Genomic DNA, 26,032 nt, shown 5'->3' with positions numbered 1-26,032 from the left:
AATATAAAAATTAATACAACATGTAAAATGCCATTCTTTACCACATACATTGTAGATACTAACCATTATTTCCTAAAAGATGTTAGCCTTTGGAAATAAAGCTGCATTATTAAAGCAAATATTCTAAAATAACTACAATGACTGAGTATGGCTCTAAAGACAAGATAACAGAACAAAGGCATAGTGTAACTCACTTGAAGGTTGGCAATGTTCAGATCTCCCTCGATCACAATCCTGCCATGTATCTGCTGGTCTGCAGTGATGGTCATCAGGGAATTGCAGAATTTCTCCCAGTCTACGATGTTGTTTGTTGACCCATCAATGGTTACATCACCGGATATGGTCAAGTTATGAAAGGTTTTGTTACCCCTGATAATCTGATGGTCTGCGTTCAACCGCACGGCTGAGGCATTTAACTGGGAGAAGAAGAAACAAATTTAACTGGGAGAAATGGAAACAAATTCAATGTCATTTTTCTAAAAGGCAAAGAATGTGAACACACAAAAGCTGTGTGCATTGAATAAACTTATGTGTGTTCACATCACAAAAATGTGAACACACACAAGTGTACTTCATGACATCTATTGATGGCTGCCGAGGAAAAAAGGGCACAAAACTATATTTTTCCCTACAGCACATTTTGAACATATCAGACGTCATTCCGACGTCATTCCGCAAATATCACTGGCCTGCTGTGTTAAATACACATCATTTCTATCATTACTTTGATAGGAGACAATTGAATACTGTTAATTTTAAATGAAACAACATCATTAGGGAATACATGAGGAAGGATCTGACATACACGATAAAATTCATGAAATGAGATAAAGGCATAATCCTGGAGAAGCAGTAACAATAGTTATTGTGAAAGGAAATGGAAGGAGTTATAACATCTCACTTCAGTGAGGTTGACTCCATCGATGAGCCCGTCCACAGTGAGACTACTGTTGATGTAGACTGTGTTGTAGAAGGTGACGTCACCGTACACAGTATGGTTCCCTGACAGGGTGAGGGCCTGTGACAGGTTCACCCCGTCTATCAGACCACCCCCAACAATGTTCAGGTTGTCTGCACATACCCAAAATATAACACATCAGCATTTCTCTACATCTAAACCCACTTTTAAATCTGGGTATTCAGAATAAGCTGCCCGGTCCGGTTTGCATAAACTGCTGGCCAGATCCTGTCCGAGTGCGGTTACGGGGGTTTCGAGTATTGCATGCGGAGGAGCAAGCTTTTCTGTGTGTGGCTGTGCCCCCTCGTAGAAAGCATTGGAATCTCAAAATCAAAATCTTTAAATCTAGTGAAGAATAGGCCAGCATAACTGTTGTATGTTGCAGTACCAGTAACCAGTACCATACTTGAGTATACTAGATCTGTAACTCAGCCACTTTTATTCATAGTAGCAATGAATCACCCTCACCACATGTGAAGCTGTCGTTGAAGGTTTTGTGTCCACTGAGAACCTGTGGTCTGGACTTGTACAGGACGGAGTTGCTGAGGTTTAAGATGTCGACTTCGTTCACCTCATCCACCTCAAGGTGACCCATAATCACCACATCACTGGGGGAATGACAGAAAATTCAGCATTTTTACTCTTACTCTTTAAATTCTTTAAATCAATTGTCAACATCACTATAGCTGCATTGTCTTGTGGACTGAAATGATCAGCACTGCTACCATGAATTTGTAATAAAAAGAAGGTTGGCTGGTGTGGTGAGAGATCTCTAGTACAGGACCTCCCAGGTATACACAGTTTGGACATGCATTTTATGATGAATTGGAGATATATCTAGACACATTTTTAGGGCGTCAAATACACTGTATATTTGACCTAGTGGAATTGTGTTAGCAGAAATGGAAATTAATACCAAAAGTTCAAAATGTAAGGATTAATAAAAGAAATTGACCTACAATGATCACACTTCCACATGTAAGTTAATGTTGAAGTCAACCATGTAAGTGCATTACCCAGAGAAAGTCTTGCTGCCCATGATGACTTCATCTGACATGTGGACCACCTCCTCAGCAAACTGGGCCAGGTCCACTCCGTTTACTGTGTTATTTATCTCTACATCCTCCCCCAGCAACTCAACATCATCCATGAATAGAAAGTCTCCTACAGGACAAAATTTAGAGTGTTCATGTATGTTTTTGTCATTGGACTTTCAGTGTACTTTGTTGAGCAATATATTGGTCTCTATACAATTAGAATGATAAAATAATGAAAGACATGAGGATGTGTCGAATTTCAGCTTAATTAGGAATATTGCAGCTGATGTAAAAGAAAAAACAAATTCTCAAATTCTTAAATCATATCAGATTTTGGATTCTTTGATATTCAGTAATCAACCTTTCCAAAGAACCTTTTCAAAATAATAGGGATAATAGAAATAATCTGAATTATGCAGTAGAAGTGTCACCCTCCAAGACTTGGTCAGTAGAGAGAGTAACCACAGATTCTGCCAAGTCTTCCAGGTCCACCCCATTCACTAGTCCCTCCACAGTAAGGTCACCCAGTACTGTGCAGAGAAAGAAAATGTCAACATTAGAAACACAAAACCAGATCCTATACCAACAAAACAGATTAAACTAGTGAGAATTAGGAGTCAGAGTAGAAACAGGAAGACACTCCTGGTCCCAGGCCGGGGATCAAACCCACACCAAACCTGGGCACCAGCTTACAACCCCAATGCTCTAACAATTTAGCTAAAAGGTCTAGACCCATCGGCCGGGTCAGCTGGTAGCGCCTATAAACCCCCCACTGTTACATAGTAACTAATTGTACAGTAGCTGTATTGCAAACCAAGCCATGATTAAATCAAATACCTCCAGGATATGTTAATTTCCATCTGACTGTATAGAATTGTATGTCACGATGTATCAAGTATTCCACCACAAATACAGACTGTACCTTCTATGTCAGAGAGGAAGGTCGTCTGTCCTGTGATGTTCTGGTCCCCCTCCACCATGACAGCGTTCTCGGCCAGTTGCACAACATCAATGTCATTGATAAGTCTGTCAGTAGTGCTGACTTCTTCAGCGTACAGGTCACCCATCACGTACACATCATCCAGGAAGATCTTGTGTCCTTTTCAACATTGGTTCAATCTATCAGTATAGACATTCCATAGAAACATAATTCATCATTTTTTGCTATATAGTAAAGGCACAAATAACATTTACATTAAAATTTGTGTATATACATTTAGGTTTTCAATCACAAACTACAGCAACATTGGATTCAGCAATATTAATTCTATCAGTACATATAATTCTAACATTTACATGTAAAAGTAGCCAACATATTTTCTGCACAAATCATGATTACCTGTTATGATCTGGTCTCCATGTTTCAACACCAGGTCTTCTGGTATGTTCAGTCCATTGAACAGTCCCTGTACTTCTATGTCACTGAACGTGACGTTCCCAGCAAACTGCACTTCTCCAGCAATGGTCTGGTTACCGTGGACTTTCACCACGGTCCGGTCCACCTCAGAATAGTTCACCCCTCCCACAGTCACCCCCTCTGACAACACCAGGTGTCCTGCGATGTCCACGTCACCGTCCACCTGCCAGCTCCCGCTGATCACCTGGTCTGTTGCTGTGGTAACCAAGTTCCCGGGTACCTCTTTTCCGTCCAGCAGGCCGGAGATGTCAAGGTCACCCAAGGTCAAGTTCTGAGGGACGATAATGAAGACGGTGAAAATAGAATTGTTGTCTGCTCTTGCCACAAATATCAGAGATATCAACTCTTACCAGAATGCAATGGCTGTTGAACAGAAGTATTGAACTTGCCATGTTTAATCTATTTGGAGCATCAAAATGTACAAAATATTTTGTACATTGATCTATGATCGGTTGGAGTCATAGCCAGCCTAAATAAGACAGAGGCTGTTCAGACTGCCAAAAGAACTGTTAACACACAGTTTAGTAAACATAATCAACCAAGCAGTGCATCTAAGTTCATCTAGTGTCTTAAAATGACTGACAAATTTTGGTAAGGTTGAAGAAAAATATGCCTTCTGCGACTGATATTCCCTCTCCTTGGTGTTGAAAGTAGTAACAGTTACATATATATCAAGTGCCAAAGCAAAGTTGCATTGTAGAAGTATAGTATAACCTAGAAAAAACATCAGGCTGATAGAAAAAGCAGATGCTTCACCTCAGCATGCTGAGGATGACTGACGACAACGACTATAATAGTGGATAAAAAGTGGTACAAGATCTAATGCTACATACCTTGAACATCATCTTTGTAAGGATGGTTTGGTTGCCTGACTTGGTAAAGACTTGCTCTGCAAACTCAATAATATCAACACCATTCAATGTGCTGTTCAGGATGACATCACTAGCATTCACATCGTTTTGGAAAATTACAAAGTCCTCAATGATGGTTGCTTCATTCTTCTTGGCTGACTTCTCTGCTAGTTCAGAGACATCCACACCGTCTATGGTCACCCCTTCAGACATGTCCATGTTCCCCACAACAGTGATGTTGTTTGTGAAAGTCTTGTGTCCTGTGAACACATGAGACACCGAACTGAGTAGTGTCTCACCAAAAGGTTTTATAGTTGAACGTCTTGCTTCAAGTGTGGAAATTGATGTTACTCCATAAAGCAATCATTCTTGTCCTTTAACATCATTCTGTATTTAATGAAGTAACTAATCTTTTTATCAAACAACCACTTATCAAACTCTCCAACCTGTTATATTCTGTTCTCCATACACTAGAACTGCATCCTGGGAAAGGTCAATCCAGGTCACATGCCCATCCTCAGTCCAGCCCAGGCTGCCTTCCATCTCAACGTCCCCACTCACATGCAAGTCTCCAGTTATTGTCTGGCAGTGCCAGATAGCAACATAGAATTATAACGTTAAATGTCATGTTTGGAGAATTAATAAGAAAAAAAATAATAAACTAAATCAGTCTCTAACATTAGTAACAATGAAACTTTACTACTTTCCACAAGATAACACCTTAGTAGACGTTACCTGTTTGTCTCTTCAGGTCAGCATCCAAATTTGTGAGAACTGTTTGGGGGAAACAGTGATTGATGAAAAGTGTCTACTCACCCAAGATCCTGTCACCTCCTGGTCAGTAGATGTGGTGACGTAGTCGTCAGGAACAAGATAATCATTCAACTGTCCTTCCACTGTCATGTCACCAGTTATGTTCAGCAATAAGCCTTGGGAAACCAAAAAGAGGTAATGTTGAGAGTGCACATGGATCTGATGAAAGACCATATTAAAAGGAAAATGTAGATGGCTGTTCATCTAAATACTTTAAAAAAATCTTTCTAGCAAAACTAGCATTGTCTGTGGACCTTCTTACCTTTAGTCCCATTGAAGATTTGCACACCTAAATGAAAAGACAAAAATAACTCATCAACAACCAGAAACTAATGTGATATTATTATTTATTTTCTTTACTTGGAATTGAAAGAAATATGTTATGTTTAAGATGCTTTAAGTACGAGTTATGTCCATTAAATCTGACACTTTTTAATTAAGATCAATATAGTGACCAATGGAGGAGGCTTCTTAGCAAACTCCAAATACATGTTAACCATATTAACTCACCATGGATGACTTGATCAGTGTCCTTGTACACAGCTTTGTCAGCCAAATCAACAATGTCTACTCCATTCACCAGTCCACCCGTCAGCAGGTCACCGTCAATTGTCAGGTTGTCAAATATCAGTGAGCCATTGATGGTCTGGTTTTCATTCAGGAGGACAACTTGGCTGGCAAACTCTGAAACGTCTATCTGTAAGACAAATGCAAAGAGAGTGTCTAGGGATTTTTAGTCCCAAGAAGGCATGGAAGCAAGACTGGAGACAGTTAATATAAATAATGCTATGCTTTAAATCAAATTCCAGAGATAGAAATGCTTCATGACACTACAGTATGTGTTTCAGTGGTGTGTGTTTGTTTAAATCAAACATATAACAGTCAATTGTTTGTGTGCATCAATCACAGACTCTTTTACCTCTAATGTGACAAGGAATCAAACTCTATCATTCAAACATGGCAAGTTGTTAAGCCATGGGTATAATACTAGCTAACCACTTACCCCATCTATTTTGCTGTTCAAGCCCATCTCCATATTACCATCCACAGTGACATTTGCATCAAACGTCTTCATGCCTGCAATGTCCTGGTCTCCATACACAAGAACCAGGTCTGACGGTATCTATGCACAAAGGGAAACCAAACAAAACTAGGTGTTTCGATTTGAGAGTGAAACATATCTAATTGGCAGACAATGCATTGAGAGCAACTGACTAGGTCCCGAACAAATCAAACCAAACCAGTTATGAATGTTTCATTTGTGTGATAACAGAAAACACAGTACATGAAAGCTTTTCATTCAATCAAACAAAGTGTGACAAATCATAAAAACTGTCCAAAATGGGTCAATATCCAGTACTGGTATCAATATAAAGGATATAATAACCAATAATCGCATTCTGATATTCTCTCTCCTTGGTGCTGAAATGCGATCATCCATGTGATTATTTTGTTCTTTGCAATTTTGTGACATCACAAACACTGTTATTGGACAATACATCTGACAGCACAAACCAAGAGGCCGTTGACTTCTCCTTTGACTTCTACGTCACCGTTCACAACAATTGCTGGGGACCCAGAGAAGGTGAACTCTGCTGTCAGATTGCTGTTCCCATGGATCAGCACCAGATCATCTGAAACAAGGGATACCACATGGCAATCAAAATTCAGTAAAAATATATCAGGACATTGCAACAGTTACATAACAATGTTTGTATATGGTATAAAATTTATTATGTTTACCAACATATTCGTTTTTGCTCTGTTTCCTCTTCTTCTCTAAACCAATATGGTCAATGACCTGAACCAGACATCTGTCACCATGGTAACTAGTGTTGGGTTACATCACGTTGCAATTTTACAGCAGGAGGGATTTAGACTCCTGTCTGACCATACATATGAATGTGTTTTGAGTAAGAATTAACAGACCATATCTGAAGGTAAACATTACATGTATGCATTTGCTTTGAAAATATTACCTTTTTAGTTTTGCATTTACATGTAGTTTTAAAATCTCACGTACTGACTGGTTAACACTAACCCATTGAGACATTATTGGTAGTTCCAGAGACCTCGACATCCCCAGCTATGTTGACATCACCATGGATGATCAGATTTCCCTGGATCTTCTGGTCTCCAGTCCTCTTCACCACTGATCTGTCCAGTTCTACAAAATCCATGCCATTCACCAGTCCAGACGTCGTCACCTCTTCAACAATAAGCTCTCCAACAGTCAAACCCTTAGCAAAGGTCTTGGTACCTACCGTAAGTGAAAACACATGCTACATGAACATTTGAATACAGGTACGGTTCTTAGGAGCATGCATGCTCTGTGTAAAATCTATTTACAGCATCAACATGTACAAAATTTCTTGCAAAATATATATGTACACCAATATATTTTGTAACCTATGATCGGTTGGAGCCATAGCTGGCCTGAATAAGACAGAGGCTGTTCAGACTGCCAAAAGAATTGTTTGACACATGGTTTAATAAACATAATCAACCAAGCAGTGCATCTAATTTCATCTAGTGTCTGAAAACAAGTGACACATTTTGGTAAAGTTCAAGAAAAAAATGCCGTCTGTAACTGATATTCCCTCTCCTTGGTGCTGAAGTGCAATCACCCATATAAACTAGGTACTCTTTGGGGAATTTTGTGGTATTGTCTAAGTTCATCTAGTGTCTTAAAATGACTGACACATTTAGGTGAAGTTCAAGATAAAAACATCTTCTGCACCTAATTTCTTAAAATGACTGACACAAATTGGTATAGTTCAAGAAAAAATATCAGTTGCAGTTGATATTCCCTCTCCTTGGTGCTGAAATGCAATCACCCATATAAACTAGTTGTTCTTGGGGAATTTTGTGGTATTGTCTAAGTTCATCCAGCATCTTAAAATGAATGACACATTTTGGTAGAGTTCAAGAAAAAATGCCTTCTGTGACTGGTATTCCCTCTCCTTGGTGCTGAAATACAATCGTCCATGTAAACTAGTTGTTCTTGGTAAATTTTGCAGTATTCATCTAGTGTCTTAAAATGACTGACACATTTTGGTAGAGTTAAAGAAAAATTAAAGGTACAAAGAAAAATCATCTGCAGTTGATAGTCCCTGTCCTTGGTGCTGAAATGCAATCACCCATGTAAACATGTTATTCTATGGCAATTTTGTGGTATCACTGTCTAGCAGCAATAATGGTAGGTAAGTCATAACACAGCTCTTCATTGTATAAAGGAAATTTTGATGCAGTGATACCAACATTCAGATGAAAAACAATCTCAGAATGTTGGTACTCTTGACACAATACCTGTGATGACGCTGGGTCCATCAGTCATCATGACAACATCTTCCATCCTCTCCTTGATGTCTCCAATCATCTTCCTATTCCTGTTCACATGCTTCTCCAGGCCAGACAGGTCCAGTTTAGCAGGACCAGATTTAGTACTGCCTGGTAAAGCAGCCTCCTTATATCCCCGAGGCCAGAAGCTGGTAACATTCTGTTCTGTAGAGTTCTCTGGCTTTGGAGGTCGAACAATCCTCAGGTTCTGCACCACCAGATGTTCCACCTCCACATACTCATACTCATGGTTTCCTGTCACGGTCTGGATATGAGACATATAAGGAATCTAATGTAAAATCACAGTATTGGCTTTGAACAGGTGAATAAGTGTAAAATGCTAGGACTATTAAGAGAGCAACGGTTAAGATAGGCAATGGACTTGACTTGCCTTTCTTCTTTTCACTTATCCTTATGCTTGAGAAGTTTACAAATGTACAATATATCCTCAAAATGGTTTGTATACATGAAAATCTTCAATTCTTATGTAATGAATAGTTGGCCTTGACCCTGATGGTATTAATGTACTATTTTCATGAAAATCAAGTTCCTAAATCTTATTAATACATTGGAATCTTACATGAATCCACAAAAGATATCTACCATTTATAAAGTACTTTCTGACAGACCTCTAATCTATTCACTGGCATCCAAACTATGAGAATGACAATGCATGCAATAGTTTCAGATTATCATACCTGATGATCTGTAATGGTCATGATTTTATCAAAACGGTCCCTAAGTTTGTTCACCCTGCCCTGTAGCTCCTTAGTCTTCTCAGACAGTTTCATCACCATAGCTCTTGCTTCATCCAAAACCTTTTCTTCCTCACTTTCTTCTCGTTGACCAGAGAACTCCAACCTACAGAAAATGTATCTACTTTATCATGCTGTAAAATAAACAGCATTTCAGCAACTACTGCATGCCTCCGTAGCCTAGTTGACTGAAAAAAGAACTATTATAATGTTACATCTTTTAGGATCTTCAAGATTTAGGAGAGGAAAATTTCACCAGAACTTCATAGAAATTCCTTTGAATCTAGTGACAGTTCCCCTACTGTTTAAAGGTATAACCCTAATGAGTGACATCATATAAATTCCCTTGCTCTTAACAAAAACCTCTTACATACAAATTTACTGATTTCACAATATTATGATACCTGTATAAGCACCAGTTTGATATATACTACACTACCGATAAATGAAATCATTTTGCAACTGAAAATACAGCATTTAGCACCTGAAGACATTGGACCTGGTATCATTCCTGGAGGAGACAGTAACAAGGTAGAATCTCTGCTGGATGGACATGGCCTGTACCACTGACACGTGGGTGGGGAGGGACACCTCCAGGGGAACAGGTAAGAACTGTCCTGACTCATCATACTGGTACAGCACCATGGGACCCTATAGGAGACAGCACAAGGCAGCAACAATGAAATAACCCTGTGTAGTTGTAGACCACACCAATATCTTATATCTGTGTACTATGAAGTCGTTTTGTTTGCAAATTGACATTGTTAACGACTACTAGTATATTTAAAAAAATTGGACCAATGTTACATGTATAGTCAAACCAAACAACAGAAATCTTAATGAAAAGGAAGGAAGGGGCTACTTAAAAGCAAAATGGTGGTCAATGGCTCAAAAGGAAAGGAGCGTTTTACAATCTTTTTTGACAACTCTCATTGACCAACTTTAATGGACAAAACCTACGTGTAGTTTTCAGATGCACCACTAAGGTATCCTAGGATGAGATAGAGAAGAAACTGATATTCAGACCTGACTGTTGGCTGCAATGAGTACCACTTCATTGTTGGGCAGGCGAAGGGACTCCCACTGGGTGATGCCAATAGTTGGAATGACCTGCCATTCTATAAACTGGCTACCCGCCCACCAGTATATGACTGAGTCAATCTGATACTGTCTGTAGAGGTATGTTGAGTGTTGATATCCTATGTGATATAAAACAGCAACACATAATAACAATTCCTGTAACATCACAAACTAACTAGCTTATTCAAATGACGCAGTCTATTAGCTTATTTGAGTCCACTTCAACAAAAACATGACTGACTTTTATGATTAAAACAATGGATAAAACACTCTGCTGGATTATGTAGCGCTCACAATTATGATGGACACAAAGGATGTTTCCAATGAAAAGGGTAGGAAGAAGAGGTACTTAGTCTAGTAGTTTACCCATCAGTGTTACGTCCTTGAACTGGTTGGCAACAGCAAGGTAGTGATGACCACCCATCTCAAAGTGCTCAAAGTCTGAAGCTCCACATGTGTCAAAATTCTGGTACAACTCATACTCATCTGTCTCACTGGAAGGGAAAGAGTGAGAGAAGTTCTTTCATTTACTGTTGTTATTCCAATTGGCTCAGCAGCAGCGGTTGATATACATCCTTTCTTTACCAGTTTGCTGTAAAAGAAACTGCTAACAATATTTCTCAAATCAGTCAAGAACACTGTTTGTAGAGTACCGGTAGTTCTTTTACATACACTGTGACAGCCTGAATCTGAACAGATGAAGGACCTTATAAGTGCAGATAAGAACAACAGCTGTATTTGCACAAAGATGTCTGACTGAAGTACTTACCTGTCAAGCTTGTACAGGAAGGACAGGGTACAGAATGTATCAAAGGTGCGATGGTTTGCCACAGCAAGGTACGACTCTCCACTAATTTCCAAGTGCTCAATGTCCATTGCTCCCTCTGTCTGGATGCTGTATATTACATCAAAATGGCCATGTTCCCAACGGAAGATTCTGGACCTATATTGGAACCTAGAGAATGAGAAGAATTGCTGCAGTTTTAACCAGTCATTGGACCAACCAAATTACAACAGAGTATTATTACTTGTAGCTTTTGTTAGTATTACACTGGCTTTATATCAGCCTCCTTGTCCTTTCTACCACTGATATCAATTCAATGGAAACTTGGTGTAATGAATCTTTTGGAATTCAAACTATAAACTTTTGATACGTGTTGAATAATTTGAAAATGTAACATTATAATCAATTGTTAAAGATGGTGTTTACTTTTTCTGGTGTCCTTCAGGCTTGCTAGGATCAGAGTAAGTAGCAACTGCCAGCCACAGATGGCCGTCATAGAGGAACATGGTGGCCGACCGTCCCTCAGGGTTGATAATGGACTGTCTCCTCTCAAATCCTGTGTATGGTGAGGCTTTCTGTCATGCCAAAGAGAGATATAGTAGATAAAGTGGCTTGGGTTTCAATGATTCAATAAACGTGTCAGAGCATGCTGAATGTGTGCAATCAGATTGGTCGGTTTTTAACCATATTACAGAGACTATGACACTCCTGTACCTGAGTGGAAAAAAATTTCTCTAGAAAAAATCTTAAAGCTTTGAGTCTGAGAGGACAATTTGTACAATCTAGCCTTTGGCCAATGCAATATGTAAGTATGGCAATCACTACTTCTATACTGTAGTTACGTTGTTATAACATACAATACCGGTACTTATGCCACATACCCTATAAATAGTGGCTGTTGGTGCATAATACCCTGCCACAGTGTTGGTGATATTACTGGTGACGGCCATCAGGACATGGGGTGAGTCTGTGAAAATGTCTGTGATAAGGCCAGTGGCCACTCCCTGTGCACCATGGGTAAGTACTGAGTCATGTGGATGGAAGGTCTCCAAATCTAGAAGGAAGACAGGTAATCAATAAACAGGTTTTCAAAAGTTTGTAAAAGTCAAAGCTATGTCTTTAGGCCACACCAATTTAATTTGCTGTTTCTCAGATTTATTCAGAAAAAATATGAGGTGACAGGGCGAAATAAAAAAAAACACACAGACCAAGGCACCCCATGATAGCCAGAAATGTTATGACACGAGCCAAGTAGTTAACAAACCAGGCTGGTATATAATTAATACAATAGATTTTGAACTTTTAATGAAATGAACTTGCATTGTTACATTGAAAAACTTTAACAACTAGAAGAAAAGGACTTTCTACAAGAGTTGGGGCCAAAATATGTCTTTCATTGAGTATTTTGCAGTTGATAGCAAAAAAAACACCTGTGTCAAATCTGTAGATATTGCTGTTGGTCCATGGTCCATTCCTGATGAATCCCAAGTAGACATCCCCTGAGAAGTTAAAAGCTGTCATGCCAGACACAGTGCTGTGCTGATCAGCCACGATGTGGTCCTCACACTCCAGACACTGAGTCAGCTCAACCACCCCTCTCAGCCACAGGCGGTTAGCTTCATCTGTAGATGGTAACATGATAGAAACTTCAAGACTCAATATACTACTTAAATAATTGCGAGGTTCGATGGTAGTAAAAGTTAGCATTTCTTTGTTTCAGCTGGGAACAATGATGAATTGCGTTGTGAAGGGAAACCTGCACTCAATGTAAATAAGTCACAGTAAGGCAAGAAAGCATGCAATCTTTGAAAAGTACATATCTTATAAAAGTACATACCTCAAACTTCACAGATTGGAAAAAATACTGAGTGTCATGCATTACTACATTACCTGCAGGGACAGATGCTCCAAGCCCCATGGACCGTTTCTTGCGAGGGTCACGAACGCGTGTACGATAAAGCTCGCTGATGTCTTCGCGATGTTTCATCATTCTCTTCTTGAGCCACTGCCTCATGGCTCGCTGCACATCTGTGGGGTCATCCTGGCCCGGGTGGTCAGTGTGGCGTGAGTTATGACCATGCCTGTGTCTGTTTCCCTCTGTCTGACTCGATGATACAGATGACCACAGAAACAGGAGGACAAGACCAAACCACATTTTGGCTGAAATAGGGGTGATTGTCAAAGTTATGGGATTATGGTGGCTCACTGTCCAAGACATGGTGGTTTAATTACTGTATCAGTTCTGCTGAAACAGATTCATATCAGACAAAGTTCTTTATCTAATGTCAGTCATGTGAAAGATACTTACTCTAAAGTAGTCCTATTGTAAAGACAAATATCTCTCTATATATACTATGTTACCAAACTCTGGCATCAGTGATTGGCTAGCTCTGTGGCAACGAGCAAAGCATGTTTAATGTGCCTTCAAACCATGGAGTTTACACATGGAGTGACAACACAGTGTTGTAACTCCATGTTCAAACTATGACACGCCATTTTCCATACTTCACAGTCACATGTACGCTATAAGTTACAACTCAATGTTAACTAATAAATACCTGAAAGGAGGCGAAGCCAGACAATCTAATGTCCTCCTATGTAGTCTGGTGCTGCGGATATGCTGCAGGTAAAGAAATGGAGTGTCTGGACAAGCCGCTAGCCGGGCTGGTCTGACATCCAGTGGCGCTCGGCACTCCCCTCGCCTCGGTGTTTCCCGACAAGGAAACAAATAACATTGGCTTGGTGTGGTCTACAGCTTCCCGCCATTTCTTGCAGCTGCCTAGCACTGTTTCTGTCCGGCCAATTAAGTCTAGAAATTGCCTTTAATGCATTTCAAATCATTCCAACATTCCTGTTGTCTCTACCAACTCACTCAGTGGAGATCAGCTGTTTCAGTGCATAGCATCTAAACGCATCAATTATTCAAATGCTTCAGAGTCTAAATCATCGACAACAACGACAAAGTAGATAATATAGATTACAACTAATATTTTACAGACATCTTGTATCTTAGATTTACGTTGTATGTACTCTAAAGGCCATTAAACATTTCACTTATATCATCAACCCTTTGGATGCGGTAGGTCAAAGGTTATAAAAAGCGCGCGAATGATTATCCTACCTGATGATATGTATAGTGTCTCTAGATCTGTCATGTCTTGTCGTTTTCCGATATCAATAATCTGCAATATGCGGTGGTGATGATAATGCTGACATAGTACTATTGGATTTTTATATATTACGTAAGTGTACGACAGAGTACCTCCGACTAAGTTTTACATTACTGGGTCGAAATATGATGCACCTAATTCAATTGTCGATTGGTGTATGCCAAAATGTATTTTCATTGTGACCTAAATAGCTGGCTATTTTGTCAAAACATTGATTAATAGACGTGGAAAATGTAAATCAAAAGAACAAAATTATCGAGTCTGCCAGGATTCGAACCTGGAATCTTCTGATCCGTAGTCAGACGCGTTATCCGTTGCGCCACAGACCCGTTATTGCTTTCCATATATGACTTTTGGCACTTTGGATTTTTATATCCGTCTAACGCCACGAGCTTTAGTTTTAAATTTCCTCTATGGAGAACATGCCTTGATCTAGATCTGATGTCAAGCGACCCGGTAAACTGTACTTCATGTGTAGATGTTAGGAAGACTTATACTATTATAGAAAAGATTCATATTCACAAAACTGGTCAAGTCAAGGAATTGGTTTATTATTTCCATATCGTCAGACGATAATGAATGACAATCTCAACAGGGATAATGAATTGACATCGTCAGTTCTTCACTTTATTACTAATACACACTCCGTGATCTTAAAATAGGCAATGCAAGGTCAAATTACGTCGTTATACGAGTAAAGGTCACAAATCATACAAAATATATTATGCTGACTATAGTTTTACATTATACAGAACATATGAACACATACAGTACATTACAAGGAACTTTCTTGTAATGGCATATAAATATACCAACATTATTCGCCTCAGATATCATAAGTTACAACAGTTCAAAATCCTAGCAGGAGTCGAAACGTGGCAAGAGTTCTCTCCGCTCCCGCATGGCGGTCACCTGTCGGACGAACCCGGACAGCACCTGCCGACACTCCCGCTCGAACCCCGACAGCGTGCCGGTCCCCTCGCCCCGCCGGATGTAGTTGTTCAGCACGGAGGTGTACAAGTCTGAGTCCACGATCCTCAGCTCGGCGATGGCGGCGTAGTTCCTCAGGGTCAGCTTGCCGAAGGGTTCGTGTCTGCAGCCCTCGGAGACGGACAGCGAGCGGTCCTGCCTCAGTCGGTCGAGGATGCGGCCGTACGAGTCGTGGATGGGTCTCAGGTCGGCGGCGAGAGAGAAGTGTCCCGACCGATCGGTGTCGGTTCGGCTGACCTTGGCGGTGGCTTCAGATGAGTCGTCCCCAGCCCGCTGTCTCTTCCTGGTGTTGACCGTACTGTCGGGGCTGGCCGGGCGGGAGGACGGCGCCGGGGAGGAGGACGGCGCCGGGGAGGAGGTGGAAGGTCTGGCGGGTGGCGGCGCTGCAAATTTCCGTCTCGTAAACGGTCGTCGCCTTTCCGAACGGTCGTCGCCTTTTTTCAGAACGGTCGTCGCCTTTCGGAGCGGTCGTCGCCATTTCCGATCGACCGAACTTCAGTTCCGAATATCCGCGACATGTTCGGGACTTCCCGGAGTTCTTTGAATGTGTGAAATCACACTTCCTGAAGATAACATCGCGACCGCAGACGGGCCAGAACTTGGCTAGGTGGATTGAAGTTGCGTGGGTGCTAGTACATGTATTATAATTATAAGTTCCGGGGGTTGAATTATCTAGGTTAGAACTAGGTTAGTGTTTGAGAAATTCTCGATTGGAACGGGAAGGGTTTGGGTAACTCTGAACTCGAATGTCTCTGGGTATTTATTTTTCTTGTATGTGAACATGTCCTCTCCCTTTTTTCTTTGTTTCCTTTTGAAATGCGAATAAACATTATTTTAAAAAAAAAACCCTCTGAACTAGAACGTTTGTAGGTTTTCATACATTGCTGAATTTGAAACGGGGGCGAGAAAAACTCCACATGTATTTTTGGAACAGCCCATTGTGCGAGCATGTAATTTATGAATGCTGCAGGATGGTCTGACTCAGAAACATTCATTCGGAAGCACCATCACACATGCAGGCATTTACTCTGACCAAGGACATTATGTCCTGACTGACTGACTCACAACTCCACCACAGCCGGGTTTTATTTTGTTGTCTCAGTGCTTGCCCAGCATAGCAGGCCATTTCACACTTGTCACCAGCATGGCATTGATGTGCTACCCAGTGAATGTGTCGTATTTACATACAGTGCAGTGGTGAATGTGTCAAGTATTAACATTCAGCAAGGTAACAAAACATAGACATTTCGGGATGAAAATAGCTTTACAAGTTTGTCAAAACTCCTGTCAAAGTAAGACATTGTCCCCCTTCTAAAACAGCAGGTCCTTTATTAATCCTACATGAATTTTACATAAACGAAAGGAATGCATACCACAGGGATTGAGAAATATAGCACAGGGACGGAATCTATGTTTGTTTTTGGTTGAAGATTCATTTGTCATTTGTATAAACGGCATTATATGAACCCTTCTTCAGTTTGTTGGCGAAGGGAAACAAGAATAGGCTGGAGAAGATCCAGGCCTAGGATCGTATGCTGATCTTATAAAATCAGCAGTTGAGGAGACAAGTTACTTTTCTGGCCCGCCTACGGTCGCCATGTTATGGACTGAGTGCGATTCACACATTCCAAGAACTCCGGGAAGTCCCGAACATGCCGCGGATATTCGGAACTGAAGTTCGGTCGCTCGGAAATGGCGACGACCGCTCCGAAAGGCGACGACCGTTCTGAGAAAAGGCGACGACCGTTCGGAAAGGCGACGACCGTTTACGAGACGGAAATTTGCGGCGGCGCTGGCCCGGCCGGGCGGGAGGCTGTCGGTGACTGCGATGAAGTGACTTCGCTCTCGTCGGTGGAGACGGGCGTGGACGGACGGCTGTGGTGCGGAGACCTCGTCATCATGGCGCCGATGACCTTCTGGTAGCGGTGCAGCATCAGCATGGAGACGTACAGGGCGACTCCCAGACGGCGGTGGTTGTGCATGACGGGGCTGGTGGCCGGGTGGAACATCTTGTCGCAGTTGTCGCACAGGCACAAGACTCTGTCACGGTTGTAGGTCACACAAACGGGGTCCAGGCAGACCCAGGCCGCCTGCTGGCCGCACCGCCCGCACAGGAACGACCGTGCCTTGGCGTCGAAGTCGTCGGCCCGTTTGGCGATCCACTCGGCTCGGGACCCGGAGTAGGAAGCGCTGCGGGGAAGGCTGTCTGTTCTCTCCATATCGTCACGTTCGTGATGAGATCTGCTGAATGTCAGTCGATGTGCTCTCAGTGGAAACCAACAGAGGTATGACTGGAGCGTTTGTCGGGACCGGATTTTATGGTCGATTTTTCCGCCAGCGGTGATTAGAGAACAAAAGACGTCGGAATCGGACACGACAGGTGACAGACGTTCTCGGGACAAGTGTCGTGAGATGCCGGCCGTCAGACCGGTTGTGCCGTCCGGCTCCTGTGGGCGGCGCAACTTTGAAGAGTTCAAGGTGGATCACAGAAATGGGAAAGTCTTTGTCATCTTTGTCCTGGGCTGTTTCTTTGATGTGTATTTGAGACAACATCCGTCTATGAGATGTTGATTTGACCGATGCACAATCTGTTGATCTGTTGGGTTAAAGGATAAAGCCAATGAACAGACTACAGATATGGGAAATAAAATCTAAAGATTAGAGGAACTCAGAAAGAGCAAGTTGAGTCTCTTGCGTGGGGCTTCTTGTCGGTCGAGGTACATGAACTAGCCACTTTGTTGCCATTTAAATTTTATCTTTTAGTCCTCTTCGTGGAAACCATTTGCTGTTGACATGTCCTGAACGTATACCCGTTATATCCAATTCATACAGCTAAATCTTTCGGACGCATATAACAGCACATGTGTATGTAACCATAGTTCAATTTTGTGGTGCAAGAGCTACTTTACGGCTTGTTCTGAAAATAATGTACACATATACGTTAAATTTGGTCAATGTGGGTGATGTATATTGTAGACAACGTATACTTTCAGACAGGTCTTCAATGGACCTTCTCGCCGACTTGGGCGGTTCATAAAGATGATTGAAACACAAAGGAACATTTTCGATGTGTACCAGACAGGTATTTGTCGGGTGTAGCCTTTCTACTGCCGAAGTAAATGTGTATTCCAGACTACGGGCTTTACCGACTGTGTATCTGGAGAAACAGACATTTTCTCCCCATTACGGCTCACCTCGACAACACAAAGTGCTAAAATTGAAAGAAAGTCAAGACTATGATGGGACCATTTCAAATTGTACAGCTGAATCCCGTTAGCCCATATCAGAGGCAGTTTAATATCATCAACAGATTGCAATAAACCTACTACAATGTCGTGTTTTTTTTTACATATTTATGTCCCGTGTAAAATTTAAATGGCACATAAAAGTTCGCAAGAACAACTCAATTGTATTGTATGTTATCATCCGAGGATGATCGAATTTTTTTCACTCAAATGTCCATGAACTTGTATTGTTCTGGGTGATTTTCCTACATATATGCTGTGTGTTGGGGGGCCAGAATATTGATGCCGTACAATATAACTGCTGCCTAGTCCATTCGTCTAAAACCGCCAAATGTTTTGACGCATGGCAGCATATGTCTGGTAGCCATATTTCAAATGTGGTACAATTCAAGGGCTGCTCTTGTTCCAATATATAATTTACACATGCGCGTTAGATTGGTGAATGTGGTTGATGTATATTGTAGACAACGTATACTTTCAGACAGATCTTGATGGACCTTCTCACCGACTAGGGCGGTTCATAAAGATGATTGAAACACAAAGGAACATTTTCGATGTGTACCAGACATGTGCACAGGTGTTTGTCGGATGTAGCCTTTCTACTGCCGCAGGTAGATGTGTATTCCAGACTACGGGCTTTACCGGCTGTGTATCTGGCGAACAGACATTTTCTCATTACACCTCACCTAGACCATGGAGTTAAATTGTTTTTCTACCTCTATGCCTCGACAAAGCACAATGCTAAAATTGAAAGAAAAGTCACTATGATGAGACCTTTTTCAACTTGTGCAATTGGAACCCGCTAGCCCATATTATGGGATTACAATACTAAAACCTACTACCATCCCACTTAACGCCCTTTTTCAATTAGTGAATTGAAATTAGACCTGACACTTTTGACATGGTGGTCATGGTACGCCATGCTTCCTTTATTTTTCGTCTCTGTTTTTTTTCTTTTCATATTTCTGTCCCGTATGAAAATAATACACAAAAGTTACCCTACCCTCCCCCCAAGAAACTCAACTGTATTGTATGCTATCATCCGGTTATGGTCGACTTTTGTTCACTCAACTGTCCGTGAACTTGGACCGTTCCGGATGGTTTTCCTACATATACTGTACGCTTTGCGTTACAAGAATACTGATGCCGTACGATATGACCGTTGCTGCCTAGTCAACTCAATGTCAAGTTGCCAGTACGTACATTGGGATTTAGAATAATCGTATATGCAGAACCAGAACTATTGCTACTGCTCTTGAACCTGCCGTTACCGTACGTTAAGCCTTGGTGGAGGGACTGACGAGCACGGGGAGACCCTTAAGGAACGCGGGTGGACTCAGGGTTCCCATGGCAAGAACCTCCAGACTGCAGAGGTCATTTCTGCATCAAGCCATCAGACTCTCTAATAATCAATAGCAGACCTAGTGTTGTTTTTTTATGTTGTACATACTGTAATTGTTATGAATCTGTATGTCCTGTTTGTACCCTCGTTGTATATGTAATGGTCAGCGCAATTCAGCAGTCCATATTGTTCTTTATGTACTGCTGCTAGGCTGACCACTGTTTGAATAAAGAATAAAGAATACATGAACCATTGATTCCATCTTATTCAGATTCATTCGAATTTTATTCGACTGTTCTGAATGGTTTTCCTACATATACGTTGTGCGCATTCTGTGCTGTGTCTCTGCTTGGTTCAATAAACATTTCTGTGCGAGCATAGACAACTCTGTACTACCGACTACCTGTCGGGGTTCGGACAATACTGTCGTGTTTGCAAATGAACGGCGCATTGTTTCCGCCCAACGACATAATCGTCAAGACAAATCACCTCATTACTCCCGGACGTACCGATAGACGGCGTACTTCCGCTGGCATTGTTACATGTTTGCCGCATCATTACGTGTGTGTAGTGTGTATCCGTACCGGCTTTGTCTTAACATCCAGACAATACACACTTTCACTGGAATGTCTGTGACACAATACACACTGAACTGTGCTGCAGCAGAAACAGTTCAGATTGTTTCATCACTCTCATGATCTTTACATGGCGTTTTGAATTGAACCCAAGAGCATATTCACCATACCTGATTGCTTGATCAACGATATCCACAACTGTCAGAGTGACGTCCATATACATATACACGTCTAACGTTATACCATATAAATATATAAATACACGAGTCATGTTATCAGAGCTATATATGCACTCATATAAATATACGAGAAATGTTATCAGAGCTATATATGCACTCATATAGACATACGAGAAATGTTATCAGAGCTATATATGCCCTTTCTACTCTATGGAAAGGCGCCACCCATGCCATTTGTGATGGAAATATACAAAGGTTGAGAAATTGTACATCCAGCACCTTTGGCGACATTACGCCTTGTGACTTGCCTAAACTCTGTTCAAGTCTGTTGAATATACGGATAGACATTCGGAGGTGTACTTGTGGTTTGAAATATAATGACTGGCGTATAAAGATTTACGAATTCACCTGTTAGATGTAGTTTACAAATGTCTATAGGTTATATTGTCTTATATAGTATAGTATGGTCATACTTGTGCGTTAAAAGAGGTAAGCTTTCGTCTATGCTGTCTTATATATAGTTAGATTGGTCCAATGTCCCTGTTGATGGCTTCAGCCTCAGGCATCCTCTCGTAATCCGTCGATGTGTCACAACACTGCAGAACCCTGGAGAGGGAAGGGGAAATGTTGTCTTAATATCATATTCTCATGTATAAACAGAGAAATTGAACATCGTGGAAAATCCAAATAAACAAATAGACAAACAACTTGTGTCAACTGTACAAGAAGTACGGGGTAACAACTGTCTTACCCTATCAGGATGGAGCAGACCAGGTATATCCCCGCACAAACCAGGAACACGAAACCAGGCAAGAAGCTCAGCGTGGATCCGTAGAGGAAATTCAAGAAGAAGACGAAAAGGAGGTCTCCGATGTTGTCCACGAAAGCCAGTAGGGCAAACAGAGTACCTATGAGGAGTAATACTAGTAGTTATACACGTGGAACTGACAGTTTGGGCGTAACGGTGAAATAACGAAAGCTTCGAAAGCGATCTCAAGTTTATTGTGGATAGGAGGTGAAAACAGGCTCAAAACAACATACGTTCTGCAGTTCCACCTAGATTGCGAAACAATAGTAGCAGGTACTATCTGATATCAGTGATTACTACAAAATTCTAACGATACGATATTTCGATAAGTTTGGTAAATGTTTAAACTTAAAACTGCAGGCCATATAGTACCTTGGTCGTCACGACTGACCATCCTAGACAAAACCGCCAGCAGGATGGGAGAAGGCATCGTCTGTAGACAGCTGAGACTTAACGCTGTGGGAAGAACAGATACATGGCTTAACCGTCATGCTGAGAAGACTGGAGCAGAAACGCGTCAGGTAGATACAAAATACTGTCAAACGGAGTTTTGGATACTTCCCAAGAGACGTTTAGACTATACGTTAGAGAAAAAATTTCTGACATACCTATGAAGAATGTCAAGGTGCGATCAGAAGTGTAGACAGCCAGGGCTTGAAGTACCAGTCCACTTATTGCCGCGAAGCAGCCAACCTGTTGATACATATTGGTTTATTGGTCATATGTACAGTTTGCAGCATTATCATTAATCTGGAATATTCTTTCGCTATCTGAACAAAGTATTTCAATGGTTCGGGGTTCCAGTTAAACCGTTTTTTTAGACAAACACTGTTGATTTCTTTCTTGCTTTTTTTTCTTTCTTTTTTACTTCCTCGCTTTGCGAATTGATATCTATCTGCTGTAATTATAACTCTGTTGTATCATACCTGGACCAATCCGTATGACGACAGCCACCTCCCCAGTACAGACATGACGTAAGCAGAGCCTACAACAGCGCCTTGGAAACCTAGCAGGACCGGGTCCCAGCAATATGGCGGCGACAGAAGGATGATGGTTCTCACTCCCGACACTGACTCTTGGACACTATGGGCCAGGAAGTACACAAGCACGACGGTAGCCATGATCCATCTTTGCGGCTTTTGAACCCTTTTTACAAGAGTCACTATGTTTTTTATGTACGAAAGTGAGCATATTTTACTTCCTGGTTGTTTTGGGCGCGTTTCTTTTAACGCAAACAGGGCGTATAAGAGACAAAACACCATCAGCCCAACAGCAAACCAATAAGGTTCTTGGAATCCAAGAGGAGGCCCGACACCTTTTAACCAATAACCACCCACCAGGACGGCAGGGATCAAAGCCAAACCTGCAAAATAAAACAAAATAACACTAAACAAAAACAAATTGCCATACATTAAATAGAAAAAATCGCATTCCTTATGAAACTTGACAAGCCATGTATCATTATCCCCATATAGTCGTACATATATAACTGTCTCAAGAAGCGAGAAGTTAAACATGTACGTAAATAGTAGATCACATTAGTATGTATAGCTTAAGTGTTATTGTTGTATTCTTTTCCATGTCTATTCATGACCTGTATTTAGCTTGTTAGAGCACAAACGTTCATTCATTCATTAAACGCACTGAAATCATTCTATTTTATGTGAGATTGATTGCTACATTGTAGCAATTGTGCAAAAGACACTTGGCACTTCTGTTTCAAGTACACTAGTACATGTATATGTCATTTAACCATTCTACCATTGTATTGTACGAGCTATGATGTGTAACATCAGTGACTGACCGGCGGCACTTGTCACGATGGCGAGGCGGACATCTCTGCTCTTCCCTTCGTCCGTGATGTCAGCTATGTATGAAACACAGCCCGTGATGAAAGACGCGGAGCCGCCCATCACACCGAACATCAAACCGCCTGGAACGGGCAAAACTTTGTCATCCTTTGCAAACTTAGTTGTTAGCTTGAGTTTTTACGATTCAACGGCCACGAACACACCAATGTCCACACATTCTACTGGCCCCTCTACTCACTCACCTACGAGGAATATCGGTAGTGGAAGGTCCAAATAGACGACGAATGCGCTCAGTAGGAGCCTGTAAAATAATGAGATGACGTCTCAAATTAAAAAAAATGGCAAAAAAGATTCCGCCAAAAAAAAAGGATTCAGGAAACGAAATTTTTTTCCCTACAGGGAGCTTACCAGGCCAAAGTACCGATAAGGGGCGCGATGAGTGTGACCTTCCGCCCGAGTCTGTCTGACAGCGACCCGAGCACCAGTACGGCCAGCAGGGACGGGAACGTGATGCTGAACCTGATGTACGTCAGCCAGTCCGCGGATTCTTCCTGCACCTTCTTACTTTCCTGAGAACGAACAAGAAGTTTTTTTTTTTTTCTACATAGTATAACATAGTACAACACAAGGTGGTAGCGCATTCAAGTATCTAAGACTTATTTCAACGCTACCACTTACACATAATGACTAAGCAAAAAGAATCCAATGTGTAGAAAATACAGAAGATAATACATATGCGACACAAAGTAATAAAAAAGCAAATATGTTGGAAGCACATGATCAATTTCCCATCCAATGACGTACAGAGTGAAAAGGACGGACAAAATGCAAGATACAAGAAAAATATTGAATTTTTAGAAGCATTTTTCTTGCGGTAATGAATTTTCTAGTAAATAAAAAAAACGTTTTGAATTGGTAACAGATGGACTACAAGACTACAACATGCCACAACAAGAAGTCACGGAAACTGTGATTTGACAAAGTGCCAACCTTGCTGGCAGGATGAGATGCGTTGACATCACATCCTGACGTGGAGGGAAGAGTGTTGTTCCCCAGTCTGTAGTAGATGTACTGTTGCTGCAGTGGCAGGACCATGACGACCGACAATATCTAATGTTACAAATCAAGGGAAGAAATTGAGTTACCGTAAATATGCTGGCTAGTTTGATTTGTTCGTTGAATTGGAAAGTTGCCTATTCACCTTTTCTGAGTACGTAGTGTTGCAGCGCAATATTTGCTCCAAAGCTACATTCCTGTAGTTACCAATTAGAATGATTTGTGCAAGCGATATTTTATCACTTACCAAGAAGAATACAATCGGCTCAATCGTCACGGGACAGTACGGTTTCACCCTGGTGGATACATGGTCGGCAGGGGGCGCTGCTGTACCAACTACTTCCACCTCTTCTTTTTCAGCCGACATTTTGACCGTCAGGTCAGTTCGCCAGATGTTTCTTTGACCAACCTTCTGCGGCCTGGACACCCATCCTGGTTTCTCTGATTCCTTACACAGCTACCCTTCGTGAAGTAACGTTAATATTGTCATGTTTGTAAAGAGATAAATACACACATGCACTGTCGTATTAACACCTACAAGGACTGTACGCTCTACTGACAATGCCGGTGCAGAAAAATATATATTAAGGGCCAAAAATTAACCTTCTTAGGTCAATCAATGACGTACGATGACCAACCAAACACCCAATACTTGCTTGGAAAATTGGAGATTTCTCCTCACCCCTGTAAAACCATACCTGGAAAGGTCTTGTTAGTATTACATACTGTAAATCTTGTGACCTGACTATATAATGTGTTCGCCCACTGAAATGGGTCACGGGGTAACCTTTTATATAATAGTTCCGTCTGAAAACAAGAAGCTGGTACAGGCTGAATTTCGACCTGGTTTGTGCGTATCTCACCTCTAATATTTCTTCTTAAAACACATTTATAATAGCATACCAACCGCTTTGGTTTTGATGCCGGTGAAAAGCTCGTAATGAAGGGAAGGCGACTCGGGTGGCAGCCGTTCTTTCTTCCGGTAACGACCTCGCTGCCAATGGCTAACGAGATGCATTCAGTCAGTCACGAGTGTAGTACTACTGGCCAAGAAACTAGGTCATTGTGTACGGAATGACGCAACAGGTCAAATCTGTATCTGTATCTGTATAGCCGGTATCAGGGATAACCGCCCTTCGGAGTAACACACCAGGTGGCGTAACACATTGGCGTAAATGTAATCATCTCTGACGAAGTATATGGACATACTCTACAATCAGAGGTTGGTGGGGCAAGATTTCTATTACTAGTAGATTTCTATTATTACCACCAACCTCTGCTTGGAGAGAGTATATGGACATGCCCGTGAACCTACAGCGATAGCTTGTGTACACAATAGCTTCTCCCGTCCGTGTGCCATTTATTGACCAAGATACCAATGTATGCGTAAGCTCATTGAAGAGGGCGTGCAACAGGAAGTATTGGGTGGCACCAAAATGTACAATCGATATCCCCACGAAGAAACTCGCCGATTCAAAATGGAAGATATTATCATTCGCTATTGCAAACCTTTAGACAACCTACGTTTTCAGACATATCATCAAGTTTCCGACTTTGACATTTCAAGTTGATTAAAACACAAAGGAACATTCTCCATGTATACCAGACACAGGTGTTTGTCGGCTAAATCCCTTTATATATTGCCCGACGCTCAATGTGTATTCAAGACTACGGACTTACCGTCAGTGTCCTTAGTATTATGTGAAATAAAAATCCACCATATCAGAGTCGAATACGTTTCATTGTCAATATCATGGGACGATTTGCAGAAATCAATGCACGTTATATAACTTTGGAATGAAAGGTATTTCAGTATATTTGC

At 41.4% G+C, this 26,032-nt stretch overlaps 3 protein-coding genes and 1 non-coding gene across 11 annotated transcripts; all 4 read right to left on the bottom strand.

Moving 5' to 3' along the window:
- Positions 1 to 72: 72 nt before the first annotated feature.
- LOC109473373 lies at positions 73 to 13,737 on the bottom strand. The gene is made up of 27 exons (XM_019773235.1): positions 13,593 to 13,737; positions 12,925 to 13,194; positions 12,465 to 12,656; positions 11,916 to 12,088; positions 11,461 to 11,609; positions 11,020 to 11,205; positions 10,617 to 10,744; positions 10,197 to 10,369; positions 9,655 to 9,821; positions 9,114 to 9,276; positions 8,386 to 8,680; positions 7,118 to 7,336; positions 6,592 to 6,710; positions 6,080 to 6,199; positions 5,587 to 5,773; positions 5,339 to 5,365; positions 5,080 to 5,192; positions 4,710 to 4,845; positions 4,246 to 4,523; positions 3,335 to 3,683; positions 2,918 to 3,094; positions 2,427 to 2,525; positions 1,975 to 2,122; positions 1,427 to 1,566; positions 902 to 1,071; positions 195 to 416; positions 73 to 87 (listed from the first exon to the last, which is right to left on the bottom strand). The coding sequence occupies exons 2-27, from the start codon at positions 13,187 to 13,189 to the stop codon at positions 73 to 75; spliced, it is 4,410 nt and encodes a 1,469-aa protein (XP_019628794.1). The 5' UTR covers positions 13,190 to 13,194; positions 13,593 to 13,737.
- A 723-nt stretch (positions 13,738 to 14,460) lies between these two features.
- Positions 14,461 to 14,533, bottom strand: Trnar-acg. Its single transcript has one exon. It is a non-coding gene; the product is annotated as a tRNA-Arg (tRNA).
- Positions 14,534 to 14,779: 246 nt separating this feature from the next.
- On the bottom strand, positions 14,780 to 17,501 carry LOC109473607. Of its 2 annotated transcripts, none has more exons than XM_019773530.1 (2): positions 16,980 to 17,501; positions 14,780 to 15,570 (listed from the first exon to the last, which is right to left on the bottom strand). In XM_019773530.1, the coding sequence occupies exons 1-2, from the start codon at positions 17,411 to 17,413 to the stop codon at positions 15,063 to 15,065; spliced, it is 942 nt and encodes a 313-aa protein (XP_019629089.1). In that variant the 5' UTR covers positions 17,414 to 17,501; the 3' UTR covers positions 14,780 to 15,062. The 2 variants fall into 2 exon arrangements, with proteins under 2 accessions (XP_019629089.1, XP_019629088.1); XM_019773529.1 differs by having other exon boundaries at positions 14,780 to 15,580; positions 16,990 to 17,498.
- A 2,520-nt stretch (positions 17,502 to 20,021) lies between these two features.
- Positions 20,022 to 25,280, bottom strand: LOC109473593 (proton-coupled folate transporter-like). Of its 7 annotated transcripts, none has more exons than XM_019773503.1 (11): positions 25,118 to 25,280; positions 24,458 to 24,667; positions 24,145 to 24,264; positions 23,563 to 23,723; positions 23,397 to 23,455; positions 23,148 to 23,276; positions 22,270 to 22,706; positions 21,952 to 22,036; positions 21,716 to 21,799; positions 21,287 to 21,443; positions 20,022 to 21,141 (listed from the first exon to the last, which is right to left on the bottom strand). In XM_019773503.1, the coding sequence occupies exons 1-11, from the start codon at positions 25,226 to 25,228 to the stop codon at positions 21,057 to 21,059; spliced, it is 1,638 nt and encodes a 545-aa protein (XP_019629062.1). In that variant the 5' UTR covers positions 25,229 to 25,280; the 3' UTR covers positions 20,022 to 21,056. The 7 variants fall into 7 exon arrangements, with proteins under 7 accessions (XP_019629062.1, XP_019629064.1, XP_019629063.1 ...); XM_019773505.1 differs by having other exon boundaries at positions 24,458 to 24,672; positions 25,114 to 25,211; XM_019773504.1 differs by having other exon boundaries at positions 24,458 to 24,672; positions 25,118 to 25,187.
- Between the last annotated feature and the right edge of the window lie 752 nt (positions 25,281 to 26,032).

Source organism: Branchiostoma belcheri, unplaced genomic scaffold, assembly GCF_001625305.1.
Source record: "Branchiostoma belcheri isolate BF01 breed outbred unplaced genomic scaffold, Haploidv18h27 scaffold3, whole genome shotgun sequence".
NCBI lineage: Eukaryota > Metazoa > Chordata > Leptocardii > Amphioxiformes > Branchiostomatidae > Branchiostoma > Branchiostoma belcheri.
The sequence above is the reverse complement of the archived record's forward strand: the minus strand, read 5'-3'. Positions and strand labels throughout refer to the sequence as shown.